The sequence below is a fragment of the Egretta garzetta genome, unplaced genomic scaffold (assembly GCF_000687185.1).
Source record: "Egretta garzetta isolate BGI_Z169 unplaced genomic scaffold, ASM68718v1 scaffold133, whole genome shotgun sequence".
In the NCBI taxonomy this organism is placed as follows: Eukaryota; Metazoa; Chordata; class Aves; order Pelecaniformes; family Ardeidae; genus Egretta; species Egretta garzetta.
The window spans coordinates 5079322-5097133 of record NW_009259111.1 but is presented as its reverse complement, the minus strand read 5'-3'; the positions used below and the strand labels follow the sequence as shown (position 1 = coordinate 5097133).

Below are 17812 nucleotides of genomic sequence, written 5' to 3'. Positions count from 1 at the left end.
TCTCCATGTTATCTGCATACCATACATTTGCATCACCAGCCTTTCTAGGGGAGGGAATAGCTACATGAACAAGTCAGTACAAGGCAATGACAGTGCGGCTTGTCAGTGTGACAGCCACTCAAAATTATCTGCCTGAAAATGGACTCTTACCCTACTGTCAAGGCAAGGTCCTGTAGCCTTGAGAAACACAAGGTACAGTTCATTGTAATACCTGCAAGGTAAGAGTATGTATGAGATGGCTACTGGAGAGCTACGTTGAAGATTCGCATCCTAACTTGCCTCACAGTAGTTTGTAGACCTCGCTGTATTTTGCAAGCAAAAATAATTGTACCTTCCTAAGCAGAAGCCGCACTGTCATTGCCAAACATTCAGAACAGAGTTTGGCCAGCAGCCAGCTGGCTGGCAGTGAACAAGTCATGTGCAGAACTCAGGCTTCCTGGGTTCGAATTGAGTTGGGCTAGACAAAACTGACTGCAGGATGATGCATCCTCTCCAGGCAGGCCACCCCATGGTGCATGCATACATTGCTGGTACGTTAATGAGCTGGTGTGTATGGTCAAACCTTGCCTGGAGAGCAGGGGCAAGCCTGAGACCCATTCAAAATGGGGGCCACAACATCTCTTACCTTTAGCTTGAATTCCAGCTCAGCCCTGTGGTTAGTTTTCTCACAGTCGATGGTAACTTTCCCTCCAAGCTCCATTGTCATGGTACCATATAAAAGTCCTGAAAGAGAAAAAAGAGACTCAAAAGAGGTCCCAGTGGAAGTGATCTGCTTTCTCAACTCAAACTGGCTCTTGCTGACATGCTGTGAAATTCGCTACTTGGCTTAAAGTTTTGAAAAGACAGAAACCAAAGTTTCTAGGAAATGGCTCTCCATAAGCATGAAGGATCCTCCCCTAAGTTTATATCCCCTATTTATTGCACCAGCTAGGAAATAGCTCGACTCACAGGTGCTGACAGCGCATCTGTGGCATGCTGAAAGTGGGAAAGGAAAAACAAGGGAGGTTATGCCCAGCAACTTCATTTATAATAGTGCTTAAACAGACCCAGTTGCTTCCCACAGGGCAGATGGGGCAGAGACGAGCTGTAATGGGATTCAGCAGAATCTGGGAGACTACCAGCCACGTAGGGGACTCCTTTTTACACATGCTTACTATTTTTTGAAACGGTCACTTGCAGAAAAAGAAAAATTTACAAGAAAAATATTTATGCAGAGGAATAGTTCACAGAGGGTGTGATTTACAGAAGTTACTGTTTCCAGGTAGCTAGACCTTCCATAAATATTAACTTAGAGGTCAACATGCCCCCCCCAAAAATATCCAGAAAACCAAAATTGGATCAAACTGCTGCAGGAGTGATTTTATCACTGTGTTTGAAATGCCCCCGATGCTTAGCGTCCTAAGGAGAAAAGCAAAGTAACAACAACAGTGAATCAGCAGCCATCCCCTGGCCTCAGTGCACATTCAGCCACAGAGTAACAGGTATCAGCCCCACTGAGGCAGCTCATACGCTGTGCAGTATCATGATTATAGTAACAAAGAAACCAGAAGAGAAGTCAGGAATTTCCTTTATTCTCAAAAAGCCAGAACATATATTAAACAATTTCAGTGTTACAATTAGAAAAACTTTTTATCCTCAGAAGCTCAGAAATGTACTCTTATTCTTTCCATCTTTACTTTATCTGCAGTACATATACGCGGTATTTTTTTTTGTTGCTACATCATGTTAAAACTAACTTAGGTGGGTCTAATTCTGCTCTCAGCTCCGCACAGACAAATAAAAAAGATTTCCGTGAGGATTACCAGTCTTCCGCTGAGTGCTATGACTCATGTGGGGAGCAACTGCTCCCTGGAATTACCCGTCCCTGCAGGTCCAGGTATTCGGGAGGGAAGAAGAGAGCCAGTACAAAGTTAGTCAGTACAGTACCATTACATTATTCTTTCTCTTTGCTTCCTATCTGAACAGTCATAACTTACCTTTACAGTGGGCGTATGGCATGGTAATTATATAATCTTCCCCCCTGTTTAGAAACATAAGCTTTGCTTTCCCATCCAACAGTGCAGAAAGTGAGTTACCTAGAATTTAAAAGAACAAATACATATATATTAAAAAATGCATGTTATACGTGGTCTCTCATCCTACTTTAAAAAACATGTCCATTTAAATGTAGGTCACTAATGAAAGAAGAGATAGGAAATGCTAATAGATCAGGACCCTGCAAATCATTTACTGTCGGAGGCAGGCAGTTCTGATAAACTCCCTGCTGCGTGGCTCATATTTGCTCTGGCACTTAGCCCCTGTTGCAGAAAGGGCGGTAGATGAAAGAAGTTGTTAGTGGGATGCAGAAATCAGTTCCAATGCTTAGAAGTTTTTCAGGTCTTGCTGTTCTCACAACTTTTCTGATTGTGCATGATTGCAAGTAACAAAATTGCCAGAAGGACAGCAGTGACCATTTACAAGTGTTTCAGCAAATACATTTACCAGAGGATAGTACTTGAGAGGTGTTTGCCTAAACAGAAAAACTATTCCAAATGGCAATGCTGTTTCAGAGCCTGCAGTTGTGCTGTCTCCACTATGGTTAAAAGATTCGAGGACCTTTTGAAACTGTAGGGTTCAACTCTCAGAAATCTGGGAGTTAGATAAACATCACATTTACAGAGACTTTTGCAAAAGTCAGCTGGATGGTCACACATAGCTATAAAACAACTCATCCATGAGCACATGCAAAGTAGTCTGACAACCAATTACCTATAAATTCTCATGAACCTTTGCTTTCTGAAAAGCAGGTTTTTAGAGCTCTTAATTTTTCTATCGGATTTTTTTTTTTAAACATCAGTGTGATCTCCCACTGAAATGGTGGAAATGGGGAAAACGCAGGAAAGCCAATACAAGGAATGAGGGTGTCCTGGTGGTGGAACTCTTAAGCCTTTCTTTGTTCTTAACTCTCAACACACTCAGGAATGACTGAAAAACAAACCAAAACCAATGCCGTGATGTTACCTGAAAGATGTCAAGGCTTTAATGCCTTACCATAAAACTTGGACCTCGCTAGAATGCTGCCGGTAATGCAGAATCCGTCCTTCCTATTGCTGACATGAAAAGCTGACACTGGCGGATGATGGGAGACCTGGAAGAAAACAGGCACAGGTCATTCACAGCAGTCTTTACTGGCTAAGCAGCACGGTGGGTGCACACACAGCCTCACACGGTGTTACACATGCTCCAGGGAAAGTGCAAGACGGAGGCCGCAGGACTGAGTGGAGTCCTCTAAGCCCCATCCATACCATTAACCTCAATATTGAAGGAGGGAACATTATCTGTGAGACCATTATATATGAGATCATTATACATGTAAACTTTCTCCCCCACCCCTTATGCATCTGAGATCACTTTAGGCCAGCAGGTACACGGTCAGATTTTCAACACAATGAATGACAGTGCAGAACTTTTTGGCAGCGTCTGAATAACCTCCTTAAAATAGATGCAGTGGCTGAAATAAAATAAAACAAAATAAAAACTCTCTGATTAAACAGGAACAAAACATATGTGAAACAGGGAGTCCCCGTACCAAAGTCCACACGGTCCTCAGATCCCTTTATTAACACTGTAAATCTCAAACTAAATTTTGTCAGGCCAGGTTACTTGTGAGCTCTGCCCTTCATTCCCCAAAGACAGAGAGATAAGCCCTCAATTTACTCCTATTAAAATCATCACAAAGTTCAGAAATAAAGGAAGGTAGGATTTGGTTATGTGTTTTATGCCCCTTTTCACAGACGCAACACGAACTGTATTTTATTAACAATAAGAAAACAGTAGAGCAGAATCCCATGGAAAAGGTTTGAAGAGGCTAATGTTATATACATTGGAGAACTGCTTTTATAGTCTTGAGTGCCCACCAAAGCTCTCATAAGCCAAAAGATCAGCAGCTAGTTTACCCCACGTCCCACTCCGGATGTTCACACAAAACTCCATGTTCCTCTCCTAGGGTGAGATGAGGAGTGTGTTCCTATGCACGAAGGTGAAAGCAGGCTGCTGTTTGCAACACCTGAGCATCCAAATAAAGCAACTTACCTGTTCCGCTATGTAAAATGTGTGACTGTTCGTCTGAGGGTGAAACCAACAGCAGCGAAACGTCTCTCCCAGAATAGGGTTGTATGGCTTTTTTATTCCCTAAAAAACAAAGTAATCAAAACCTGCTAAAAATGAAGATTTGCGATCCAACTCTACAGAGAATGCCACAAAACATAATAATTTTCTCCCCGATAAGCCAATCACAAGAATCAAAACTGAAGAACAGGTTACCTATATCCTCCTAATCTAATCTTTTAATGAGCCATGGATTCATCTGCTATTCTCACCAACTTAATCTTTGATACTGCCTGATCAAAGCTTTACAAGATGACCAAACTTTATTATTTCTGCTACTCTATGCAGCAGGTGCATGCTGATGTGGAAATATGGCACTATGGTACTGACAGGCCTGAAGAGAGAAAGGAGACCTGCTTTCAGCAAAGGGAAAGATCTTGCGTCCGAGGACATGTTACTTGTTGATGCCTTCTAACTGCCCAGTGCAAAGGTTCTGAGGTTGATCAGCCCTACTGCGGTTGAAAGGTACTGAGGTTGATCAGTCTACTGTGAAACATTCTGTTTTAAAAGTAATGGTCAAAGCCTTCTAAACAATCGAAGAGGTAAATTGTCAAAGGAAAGGCAATAAACACGCGACCATAGCAGAGGATTTCAATGCCCATTACAAGCCCAACTTCATGCATTCTGTTACCTTTGGCTTCTTATAGAAGCCGGACAGGTACCACCTCAAAACTTGCTTCATTCGACTGTATGGATCATCTTCAAGGACAGCCCTGCAGGACAGAACATCAAATGCTCTTTATACAGTTCATACATCACGTTTATTTCCTACCAGTATAACAACATTAATTTCAATAGTATTTCCCCAATGCTAAAGGGAAGTAACTTCCTTGCTGCTGCCAGTGGAAAAAAAAATTATTTTTGCTGGCAGACACCTTTTTTAGTAACGTACATCATACAACAATCATACAACACATAGAGAAACTCTTAAAAAGTGGCACCCCTTGCCCTGCACTTTGCAAAAAGCCTAATAAAATTCCTGGAGCGCATGAGGTTTGATTGGATATTCAACTAGCATTTAGTTACAGCTAATAGTACAGTGTGAGTCATAAAACCAAATATACTTTGCCACCAAAATCAAAGACAATTCTATTTTTTCTCTCTTTTTCTTTGTTTCCCTCTTCCTTAAACGATCTTTAAAGCTGATGCGCTACATGGTCTCTTTCAGTACTTTGAGATTTCATACAATAATTTAGGTTGGAAGGGACTTCTCAAGGTCATCTCGTCCAACGCCTCCCTGCTCAAAGATGAAGTGGGAAGTAAACACAGAGTTCCTGGTATTTGCAACTATTTAGTCAGATTTGAAAATCAACCTGGGTAAGTTCTTGCAAAATCCATTTAGAAGGATCATCCGTACCAAAAAGAGGTTTATTTAACAAAACCTCCAAATCTCTTGAAGTTTTCTTAGATCTCAGCACTGAGGAAAACAATTTCCTTAACCTCAGAGGTTACAAATACCACAAACAAGGCTTGAAAATACCACGATTCTAAAATTACCCAGAGGCAGTGGAATAAACATGAGTAACTGCTATTTGAATATTGCACACACTGGTTTGAAAATACAGCAGGCATATCTCTTTGAGATGGCTGGTCCTATCTGCAAGCATAACATTTTCTATTTTCTACTCTGCTGCTCTCAGCAGGTCTCTCTCATCAATGGTGTTAAAAGATGTTTCTTATTTGTTTATCAACCAACATAATTATATTGCTTTTGGGGGCAGAAGTTCCTGACAATTCTGTTTGCTCTGTGTCCTATTCCCCTCTGTGCATGAGTACACCAGAAGGTGGCACAGCTCTGTTGCAAGATGCTCAAAGGCATGAGCCCCATCAGTTCCAGCCAATGCTGGCAAACACGTGCATGTGCAAAGTTAGTTTTGTCATGAGTTCAACTGTTTTCCTTGCTTCCTTGCCCCTCACTGGCAGCAGTCCATCTTTAAAAGGTCACTGCAGCTGGTGCCTGGCTTGATTTATGTTGAAGCCAGCAACCTGGGTGTTATCTGGGAGCCTTTCAAGCATAAAACGCACCTCAGCCAGCACCAAGCTAACACCATCACACGATTTCACAAATAGAAGAAAAGTGCCCATGCCAGGCACGCTCTGCGTGCTGCTTACTGGGAAAGCAGGTCAGCGTGGTAGTAGTAATCAGAGAGTTTGTTAAGGAACGAGCGTGGCAGGCTCTTGTTCTCCTCAGAGACGGTTTCTGTTTGAGACGATTCACCTGTCTACGATGGAAAAAGGGAAGTTCAGGGCAGAAATGGGAAAACCATTTATTGCGGGTGCATTTACCTGGAGGGTCCAAGCTCACCCAGGCATACCTGGCCCCGGCACAAGGGCAAATGCTCAGATACACCATGGCAAAGAGACATCAGTTCTGTCTCAGGAGAAGTGAATCCGCAAAGCACTAAAGCAAGTGGTACAGAAAGCCCTGGGCCTCTGCAGGAGGTGGCACGAGGCAGAGAACACACCTCTGCTGTGCTCCTTCTGGAGCCACTGCCTCCATGTACCCCAGGACTGCGATGGACCAACTTGGACCCACATTAACCAAGGGGACTCTGCACTGCAGTCCCTCAGGAGTGTGGACTTGCCCAAGGCTGTTACAGCATCTCTGCGGCCTGGTGGGAAGCATACAAGAAGCTCCTCTCAGTCCCATCCTCAGCAAATGAGACACTGTAAGATTTGCTATTATTAATGTAGAAAAATTCAGGTTTCAGCTATAACTGTGGAGTTCCTCTGCATTCAGTGGGGCTACATGAGGTTAAACATGGGGGAATGGGCCTTTCAAGCAACTGGAGAAAGAAAATGAGACTAAATTTTCAAACATGAATGTCATTTTAACACAGCCTAGGCATCATGATTTAACAATGAAAGATAATACTTGGGCTTTCTACTTGTTTTTAGGCAAGAGATTTCTATGAGAAAAAGGGCACAGGTCCACTTCTGGAATGGGCTTTGGTTTGGGAGAGGACACATAGCACATCCCAACAGGATTTGCAGATGGTGTAAGTCACTAAACACTCATTTGTACCACCTGAGCATTCCCAGCACCACCTTTTTGGCTCCCTATCGGCCCTTTTACTAGTCATGCAGAAACACACTGAAGCCAGCTTGCAGGCAGAGGGTAATTTTGGATTGAGGAACAATGAAGCTCTTTTCATTTCATTGCTTTTCTATTATACCATTCTTGTCACAGTCTGATGCAATACATAGCCGTAACCTCCCAAGAACAAACGGAAAACATGAAAGAACATAATACCACAGCGTCACCTAGGGATTACAATACACATGGCTCTGACAGAACTTTCATTATTTACCCAGGTTCTCAAGTGTACCTGTATTGGCAATATAAATTAATGCCACGCTGAAACTGCTGTACAAAGTGTTACGTAGAATGAATCACTGGATGAAAAGGGAAGGAGAAGAAGGTGGCAGGAGGATGAAAACAACTTCAGGTAATTTCTGGTCTGCTTTCCCCTAAAATACATCACCCTCAATAACCCTTTTTATAACTTGTTAAAACTAAAAGCTTGGGGGAAAAAAAAGGTTTTTTTCGTTATCAATCTACCTGCTGAGGAGGTTTTTTATATTCTAGACCAACTATTGCAATCTCCAAGCCCTTCTGACACCTGTCCCTGCCTTCACATTCCTACTACAAACCAGGCAAAGCTGGAACATCAGGTGCACAAGCACGCGCCTTCCAAACGCATACAGATGCACATACATACGTGCGCACCTTTCAGATGAGCTTTCAAAGCCAAGCTGAAATTTAACAGTGACAGTTTGCACCTGTGACCTCTGTCCTGCCAAATCTGAGCTGCACACACAGACTGGGGGGCAGCACTTTCAGTTTAAGATGACAGCTAATGTTATTAGTTGGCACATGTTTTATCTTGATACATGTCCACCCGTTGCTGATAACAAACTACATCACTGCATACAACCTATTTTTCCTTATGTTCCTGTCACCAGGGATAAGACTCAACCATCAGTCCTACCTGTGTGTCCCAGGTGACAGGAATCTAATAAAACACCTAGTGGCCAAGGCTACAGAGCAATTCATTTTGAAAGCCCACTGGATGTCACCTCTGGCTGTGCAGCCACACTGTGGTCAGCCTTATTTTACTCTACACAACGCGTCACTTTACAGCAGAAATTTGGTCCCTTCCATTTGGTCTGTACTGCATTTTTAAATTTTTTTTTTTTTAATTTTCATTTTTTATTTTTCATTTTTATTTCATTTTTATTTCCGTTTTAATTTAATTTATTTTAGTTTTAATTTTATTTATTTTATTTTCAGTTTGCCTTCATTTTGCTGCTGCTTAGTTGCTCATCTGTATTCAAAATCCCCCGTTTGGACCCAGTTACCATTTGCTGTGTGTCTGGGGTGGGATTTGAGGGAAGACATGCACTAAAGAAGAGTTGTTTGGGGATTTTTTTGTCCCTGTAGGCAACAACTCTGTTTGCAAGCACAATTTCTACAGCAGTGGCTTGCGCCTCACACCTGACACCCGTAACAACAGGAAACATATGCTACCTGGATTGGTGGCTCCAGACCACAAACTGCTGCTCTTGGGGGTGGTTGGGCTGTGGAAAGGAGGCGGCAAAACCAAACTCCTCCTGTGCCTCTGCAAGGTGGCATAGCAGAGACATTCTTTTGTGGTCCCTCATGTAGGTTGTCCTGCTATAAGGAGTCTATGGAGAAATAATATAATCTGCATGTGGGACACCTACCCATTCTCAATGTTGTAAATTATCACTCAGTGAAACATGGAGTGTAATTAGGATATATTTAACTATATTTGTTTCCTCAATATTAGTAGTACACTTTCAGGAAAACATTGAAAGAGGGCATAAGAGGCTGGTGAAGGGTCTAGACAACAAGTCCTGTGAGCAGCAGCTGAGGGGACTGGAGTTTAGCCTGGAGAAAAGGAGGCTGAGGGGAGAACTTATCGCTCTCTACAACTCCCTGAAAGGAGGCTGTAGTGAGGTGGGTGTTGGTCTCTTCTCCCAGGTAATGGGCGATAGGACAAGAGGAAATGGCCTCAAGTTGCACCAGGGCAGGTTTAGGCTAGACATTAGGAAAAGTTTCTTCACAGAAAGGGTTGTCAAGCATTGGAATGGGCTGCCCAGGGAAGTGGTCGAGTCCCCATCCCTGGAGGTATTTAAAAGATGGGTAGATGTGGTGCTTAGGGGCACGGTTTAGTGGTGGGATGGCAGAGTTAGGTTAATGGTTGGACTTGATCTTAAAGGTCTCTTCCAACCTAAATGATTCTATGATTCTAAGAAAGAAATAGCTTTCTAGCAAAGTGATTTTCTTTGAAGCACCAACAAGACTTCAGCTTCCTGCTTCAAAGCAATAGGCAAGGGAGTGCTCAGAGCCCTCCCAGTGCTGGGGCAGAGCTCCTCCACTGCCTGCCCAGGCTGATTCTCACCCAACAGACTTGGCTCCCCCAGCTCTCTACTGCTGCCTTCCTCAGAGGTGTCACAGTGACATCCAGCTAACAAAGGCTCTCATATGGAACAGAAACGCATCCTCCTGCTGTTAAATAACAAGAGAAATGGCTTTCCTACAAGAAACTGTCATTTAGGAATCAAGTGGCCCAAATGCTCCATTAGGACACACAAAAAGGATGTTCCATGCATAATGAAAAAAGGAAAGTATCATATTTTGTATCACGCAAGAACTGAGCATCCTAATTGGCCAGGACACATGCCCAGAATAATAATTCCCCCTCCTGCTGGCTCCACAAAGCACTGTGCCAATGCTATGTGGCTCTTTAATGCAATAACTGGTTAAAGCAATCGCTGATGCTGGAAACACGCCAAAGCACAGTAGCGGAGCTGCTGTTCATAATGCATGATTATTAGAGCACATGATAATTCAACATAATTTAGCAGAAAGCTGTGCATTGCTTCATCTGTAAAACACTGGAACTCACAAAGCTGGTTCTTAACTGCCATGCATCTAAAAGGCTGAATGACAAATACTAAGAACAGACATTTTAACAGAAACAGGCAGCGATTAAAATTTTTTTTTTTTTTTCTTTTACCTCCCCAAATTCCTCATAGATCTGTTCAATATAAGTCGTCCCTTTACTTCCCGGAGAGACCTCTCCATGGATTTCTGACTGATCGCTCTCACTCTCATTTGTCTTCCGGCTGTTCTCATGCATTTCGTTCTCCGACTCTTCTATGTTGTCTCTCTCGGACTTGTCCGAAAAAGCATCATTTTCCAAATGGTGGTGGTTCTCCAGGGCTGATTCATTCAAACTGCAACACACAGTTCATTACTTATTTCAATTTCATTTACAAAGTCAGATTACTTAAGGCCTTTCAGATAAGGTAAAAGTACCCCCCAGGACTCAAAATAGGGTGTGCACCCCAGAAGAGTATAAGAAACTGGTTTCCTGAATAGCAGGGGTTTTATCATGGAAACAGTGAGATATTTTCCATCAAAATTCTGAACTGCACTTTGCAAAATGTGCCACATAAGCTCCACTTACCCACCCTTATGCAGAATTGCCGCTGGCTCCGGGTGGGAGCCAACATACTGGAGGGATACAGAGCACACACTAACGACTGTACACTGCTGATTAGAGAACTGAAGTGTCAATCAGGAGAGGTTTTTCCCTTTACAGAAGCAAATCAGTGGATTATAGCATATGGGAAAAATATGACATTATGGGATACATTCACTTCTCAGTACTATTGCTACTTTATTTCAACAGATGGCGGTCCTAAGTCAGCCCTATGCTAGAAAAGGCAAATTTAAAAATCGACAGAAGCAAGTATTTTCTCACACACCCACACCCCCAAACTAACCTGGGGAATGTGCTTCCCCCAGATAATGCTGTGTGAAAGAAATGAGTTGAAAGCATGAACTGGACAATTACATCTAAGAAGAATACCCAGATTATAACAGCATCCAAGGGAAAGTGTGGAAGGTGTAGCAGGCTTCATGCTCAGTGATCCAGGCTTTAGAGAATGTGGAGAAAGCCAAAATTCTCTCTCAAGTAGCCTATAGCATCTCCATTCGGACAAGCAGATGCAGCTCATATGACAGATGGCAAACATGATTAGATGGGCCAGAGGTCAGATGATGAAAAGTATTCACTAAATGCCCATTTCTTCAAGCGATATTTAGCATGGGCTTCAGTTTTCCCTGCTCATGCATGTCTTGGCACACACATCACCTCTTTCTTGGCCTAGTCTAGCTCTCAGGTGCTGACCTCAGCCTGACCTTCCTCTGAAAATTTCTTACCCAAGTCCTACGCAAAATTGCTCTCGGACAGAGCAATAGGCAAAGATTTCCAGCTACACAAGGAGTTTCAGAGGATCTAAACAGGCCCTGGACCTTGATGAGTTTGGTTATTTCCTGTAGTCCACCTCCCTCTCAAAACAAGATTTCTCTCCTCAGTATGTGGGAATGTTCTGTCAAGCCTGAAGTCTCTCCACGATGGGCCTTTTCTCAGGCCATTCTGGGCATGTTCCAGTTTTCATTACAGATTAATGCTGAAAGTTCCCACCCCTTTTTCTCCCTCTCCTTTTTTTTGTTCTTTAAAAAGATAATTAGGCATTGCTAGGTAGAGCCAGATTAAAAAAAAACCAACAGAAAAGTCAGAACACAGAACTGGCATCAGCTTTTCAGAAGACCTCAACTTCCAACTATGCACTGAAATAAGCTCGTGATTTTTAACACGCCAAGCAAGCCACATTGTGACAGTCGCAGCTCAGTTTCTGGAGAAGCTCAGTTTCTAGAGCTCTTTTGAAAGTGTCGTCTACAGCTTTCTGTGCCTTTAGAAAACCTTGTAACTCCATTTGTGTAGGTATGTATGTGTGCATATATGTCTGTGTGTGTATACATAAAAACTACAAGGTTCTTTAGTTTACAGATTTACTGTAAAATAAAACCAAGATCATAAATCAGAGAGTCAGTGACCACTAGACTTCAGCACTAGTGATTTGCTATTAGACACTATGTGTCTTCATCGTGCCAGGATGTTACTACTTTTTTTTTTGCTAGCAAGCAGCAAGTGTAATGACTGATAACCAAATGCACTCTAAGCACAAGGTATACCACATGCATGAGTTTAAGATAAGAAGGGAGAAAAAAGGTGAGGAGGGGATCTCTCTGTCTAGATAGAGATACTTCCTGGATAGTAGGTCCAGAAAGTTATTAGTAGCTGACCATTTATATACCTAATTTATTTCTTAATTTTTCAATGTTCAGCTAAATATGTGAGTGCTTGTCTGTGGTTGCTATGCTTCCTTACCTAGTAAAAGTTTTCTCCATGAGGCAAAAATGCTTGAAAGAACAGTTCGTTATAAGGCTTATGGTTCGTGGCTGAGAAGCAGCACTTGTTTCTATTTCACATTTGTAAGAAGAGCAAGTGTTCTTCAGTGTTACCTGCCTCACATTTGGGAAATATTTGAAGTTTCAGTGAAGCAAATGACTGTTTTCTTAGTTTCCTCTGCTCCCCCATCCCCCACCCCTTTTTTTTTTTTTAAGGATTTTAGATTTAGTCCAAGAGGGAATTAAATTCACATGAAATCCTACTCAACTGTGCACTGATTACCCATGAGCCGCAATCAAGGCAAGACTTTACACATCCAGAGCCAAGGAGCTGCTCTGGGGAACCAAAGGGAAAACAGATGCTCCTCGTTCTGAGGAACAAATTTGAGACACTGAAGTGAAGCCAGGCTCTTCTATTCCTCCAAAGAGAATCATCATGCTAAAAACAAAAGCCACACCATGAGCTTGAACCAAAATCAATGTGAAGACTTCACAGGGGCTTCCAGTGGGATTTGGACCAGGCTTTAAAAGTGGGGAAGGAATGACTATGCTCAAAGTCAGTGCTGGATTTCCACCATGAACATGAATAACTTGGCATTTTTCACAGCTAATTTACTGTTTCAGCATATTGGAGCTGTCTTATACCAGTGCTTTATTCTCTAGGGCCATTCCTGGAAACTTCAGTCAGTGACCGGGAACTTCTTTGGGTTTGATACTCTTTTACACAAAGCAAAAAAACCCCCTTTGGCTCTTGTGAAACAATTAAACCAGCCAGATTCCTGGGGTTGCTGGAGATAAGACATGGAAGCCACAAGAAATACAACTTCATATTAAAAAGAAGAGTGTCTGGTGCCCTAAAGGCCTCTTGTCTAAAAATCACAGATTTATACAGTACTTCAGCCTTTGATTCACTTGCACAGTTCTCTCCCTCTCATTTTTATACACTATTGAAGACACAGATTTTAAAATCACTGTATAATCTTGACTTCTTTCCCAGCAGGAAAGGCGCAAGGCAGCCAGCAGACAAATGCAACTTTGGCTCAATGGAAGATTTGCCTTTGCCAGCTCCCTTGGGTTTTGTTCTCCCTATAATATACATCATCTCCCTTTTCTTTTCCTTTGCTTGACAGAGTAGTTTGGCTAATTTGAAGATAGAGTTAAATGTAATTAACTGGCCCCCTAACAACAGCGTGCCAATTTAATTGGTAAGATTCCCTGTAGGGAAGACATTTAATTAGAATGACTGAATCCCTATGAGGAAGCCACTGTCACTGGCAAACCAAAACCCCTTTGCTCAGCACTTGCACAGTTTTGGTTTTGCATTCTCCCTTGTTTAAATGTTCTTTATTCCTCCAAGGGATGACAGCAAGTCGTCCTCCTGTCCTGCAACCATCAGACTCCCCTGGGCTTTAAGCACTGGGGAAAGTCTGGGTACACATTAAAACCAATGGCTGGACTGAGGAAGGAGAGCGTATGGTCCAGACGACCAGACGGTGAACACGCAGCTTGAACCAAACTCAGCTAAAATCTGATCCTGTCAGAAAAATCTGCTTCCAATTGTGGGCACTCTGTCCTGATGAAAAATCTGCCACTGCTGAGCCCCACAATTCAAGAGGGCTTTCAGTGTTGAACAACTAAGAGGTGAAGCAGAGGCATCATTTAATCGTCATTTACGCATCATATTTTGAAGAAATACTTTAATATAGTTTTAACTATTTTCTACAGTTCCTTACAGTAGCCATGGGTCTGCCTGAATGTTCTCAGTGCCACAGGCTCCATTTTAATATTGGCCTTCTGTACACACATCCATCAGCTGAAAAATGAGTCCACTCTCTCTTAGGCAGAAAGAAATTAGAAAGTGAAGTATTACGGAAGAAGCCTAAGAACAATAGAAGTATTTGCACAAGTACTAGGGCATATGTTCTTGGTAACACATCAGATTTCCTTCTCTTTTCCCATTGCTCTTCAGTAAAGCTGCTTCTTCAAACTCTAGCTAAAAACCCAAACAGCAGGACTGGAGAACACATGCTGGGAATACCAGAGCCTTTCACAGCAAAGGGCAGACCAAAATGCTGCCATCCCTTTGGTCCCATGGGACCAGAGATACTTCGACACCCTGTGAGCCCTAAGAGTCAAACTTGTGTCAGCAGAATTAGAAATAGACACTACGTCTCCCAGTTCCCGCTCCAAGGGCCAAGTGTCTATTCCAGAAGGGTTTCCAAAGTTGCCTGTTTAGCTATGTGCTCATAGATAAAGGCCTGAGGTTTTCTATGCTTACAGAGCTTTGATGTGAGTTGTTCCAAAATGCTGCAGCAATACTAGGAATGTGAATAGAAAGGAGGCTGTGGGGACTTTTCTCCCTTATGCAAAAATTTATCTGATGCACCAAGGAAGAAATTGGAAACCACTCAAAACCTCCGTAGAGAGAGAAAGCAATTATAAAACTAAGGAGGCAGTGTGTGCACTCTGCTGACTATGACACGGTATTACTAGAAAAGAGAAAATTATTAAAAAATAGATTATTAAAAAATAGATCAGACTCAGAGCCGTATGTGCTAGCCAACAGCCAGACATTGTTAGTGATAGTGTAACTACAGGTCTACTCTAGTAGCTAGATTCTGCAACCTTTACTCAGGCAAGCCATTTTTCATGCCAGCATCTCCAGACAGCATTTTGGCCCAAGTAGGGGACAGAATAAAATTGTCATGCACACACAAACACAGCTGAGGTTCCCCCAGTCTGTGTGCTCAAGCATTACGTGACAATGAACCCCATATGTGCCAAACCTGTATATTAGTGGTGGGTGCAGCAGAAGAACATACAGGCTGGTTTTTAAACAGGTTTCCTTAGTGGACTCTGGCTAGATTGTGCTAAAGTTAAAACAATGACCAAGTGTGAACCATGCAACACCTCTCTGTGCATTAAGAAGCAATAGCCCCATCTTACTGGAAGAACTCCTGGTCTGAGATAGTGCTTGTGTGCAAGAGGTGGTTGAGCCCCACATGCGCAGAATCACTCGAGCCGTTCATTTCTCCATCCTTTCCCTGCTTGGAGGCACTGAGCCGGAAGAGGCTGGAGCAGCGCAGGGCAAGTTCCAAAGCATCCAGCCAGCATCGGCCTGTGAAAACAAAAGGAATTATTTAAGCACAGGAGAGTAAATAAGACAATTCATGCATTGTTTCTCAAAGCCTGGGAGTAAAGCTCGTTATAATTCAGGAAGTCACCGTGTATGATAATCTATTTTTCATTTATATAATCCCTAGGTTATCTTGCCAGAAATGGTGTGTTTTAGTGGCTGCATGAGTGATACATCCACATGGGTAATACAGTGGGAAGCTCACCCCAACTCCCCCTTCCCTAATAGCGTCTCTTCCTCTGATCTCCCCCAACCTGTTCACATCCCCGTCCCCCTTTCTGAGATGCAGGAAATGTGTACAAGTTCGGTGCTTTCAAACCGCCTAGCAGCTCATGTCTGCAAGTAATACACCCTGAAAACATGTTCAGCATTTGGCATCCCCACCACACATGCTACCCAAGGCACCGCGCTGCACAGGAGAGGCCCCTGCTTGGTATGGGACTACTGAACTACCAGCCGGCTCGAGGCTCCCACGCAGGGTGTGGTGCTGCAATAACAATCCCTCCGAACAAGAGCCAGGGTGATCAATACTTGCCGGAGTGATTAAGGCTAGAGGGAGTTGCTTGTCAGGCTGTTTATTTTTCCTCTTTCTCTGTATTTTTTTCTCTTTTCTCTGTTCCTTCTCCCTGCCCAATCCATCAGATAATCTGAGTGGAGCATCAGTTTTTCTTATCTTGTCACAAACAATCTTCACCTGCAGGGTCTACTTTGCAAATACCAGAAACTATAAGCAAGGCACAGAGACAAGACAAACTGCAGTTCCTGTGCACAGCCTCACTGGATTTTCTTAAGGCCTGCATAGATCCTACAGGCAGGCAGCAAGTGAAAAGCACAGAAATCCAAACTGACCCTTGGCTCCTTTTGCAATGATCCATACAAATCTACAAAGCTGTGTGCTAGTGTTAAAGCCCGACCACCACGATGCTGGAGCTGCTGTTTTCTTGGAAGCACCTGAAAATAGCCTGCTTCTGTAGTGCAGTCAGTAATGAGGCCAGGACACCTGCAAATTGGCTGAACATTCAAGAACTGAAGTACCAAGGGAGTTATTCTCTAATTTCAAGCATGTGAAACAGAGCTCTTCATTAAACTCCTCAGAATGTATTTTGCAATAATTAGAAGTGTGCTTGAGAAGCAGTGAAGAAAACAAAAGGATTTTGCTCTAGCAATGGCAAGTGCTACAAACAGGTTTTCCCTGGACCACATTCATTCCTAGGTCCCATTTGGGAAATGTTTCCATTACGTTCAATTCTATCACATGCTTAGCATCAAGCACATGCATAAATCTCACTGGGATCCTGCTGTTCTCCCGGGCAGAACTCCCACCAATTTCAATACAACCAAAATTTGGCTCTGCAAGGTGATCAACAAGAGTTTAAAAAAAAATCCAGATCATGTATAAAGAAATGTTTATGAATTTGAGTGGCTTTCAGTGCTTGCTTTGATATAAAGCTGCAACTGGTAAAAGAGAGAAAAAAAATCCTATAACTTTGAAGAACTGCACTTGAACACTGAGCCGCAAACACCGCAGAGCCCAGTCTTTTATTCTAATTCCAACCCATAAATTTCTTCAGCATCAGCTTATGATTTAATAACAAAATCACACATAATGGTTAACAAAAGATTAGGAAGGTTGAAGGCTGTTTGAATTGATTTCACACTACTTCGTATTTAACAAATATTAAGGCTTTACACACAGAGATTTATTTTCTTCTCGCCATGTGGAGGATTTGCATGGATAACCCACTAGAGTTAATGGCTGTGCTGAGCACAAATCCACTTCCTCCTACATACCCCCTCTCCCCCAAAGCCACCAAGATGAAAACCTGTTTCAGGCTGTTCCATACAAAGGAGCACACTCCTGCTTACGCTCCCCCCCTTTGACTTTCCTCTCTCTTTACCTTTCGCTTTTCTTTTCCAGTTCTGCAGAGTGAGGACTGCATGATTTGACATTTGGAAATGCTGCATATGCCAAGATATTTTTATATTCAATGGGCTTGTAAAATCAGGTGCTTGATAGGTAGCTTGGTTTGCAGCAGCATGAGCACTTTGGAGCAGTAATGGAGGCCCGCTCCTCAGCACTCACGTACAGACATTATTTTAGGATGGTTACGGCAATGCACTGGCTACGTTTATGCTTTCTAACAAGGGCAGCAAGGGTGACCCCAAAGGCTATCTCCCTGCCTGTGCCCCTGCAGCCCCCTCCCTAGGGCTGTGGGCAGAGCAGGCCAGGCTAGCCTTGT

The 17812-nt window shown here is 42.9% G+C and overlaps 1 protein-coding gene across 2 annotated transcripts in view; it reads right to left on the bottom strand.

Annotated features, from left to right (window-relative positions):
* Nucleotides 1-17812, bottom strand: part of OSBPL5 (oxysterol binding protein like 5) — a 63881-nt gene that overhangs the window by 13037 nt on the left and 33032 nt on the right. For both annotated transcript variants that reach the window (XM_009635447.2, XM_035890984.1), the window contains 8 exons: nt 15383-15554; nt 10194-10413; nt 6259-6368; nt 4778-4859; nt 4072-4170; nt 3031-3127; nt 1977-2075; nt 626-723 (listed from right to left, as the gene is read on the bottom strand). In XM_009635447.2, coding sequence (XP_009633742.1) covers nt 626-723; nt 1977-2075; nt 3031-3127; nt 4072-4170; nt 4778-4859; nt 6259-6368; nt 10194-10413; nt 15383-15554 — 977 coding nt within the window. The remainder of the gene's footprint in view (nt 1-625; nt 724-1976; nt 2076-3030; nt 3128-4071; nt 4171-4777; nt 4860-6258; nt 6369-10193; nt 10414-15382; nt 15555-17812) is intronic.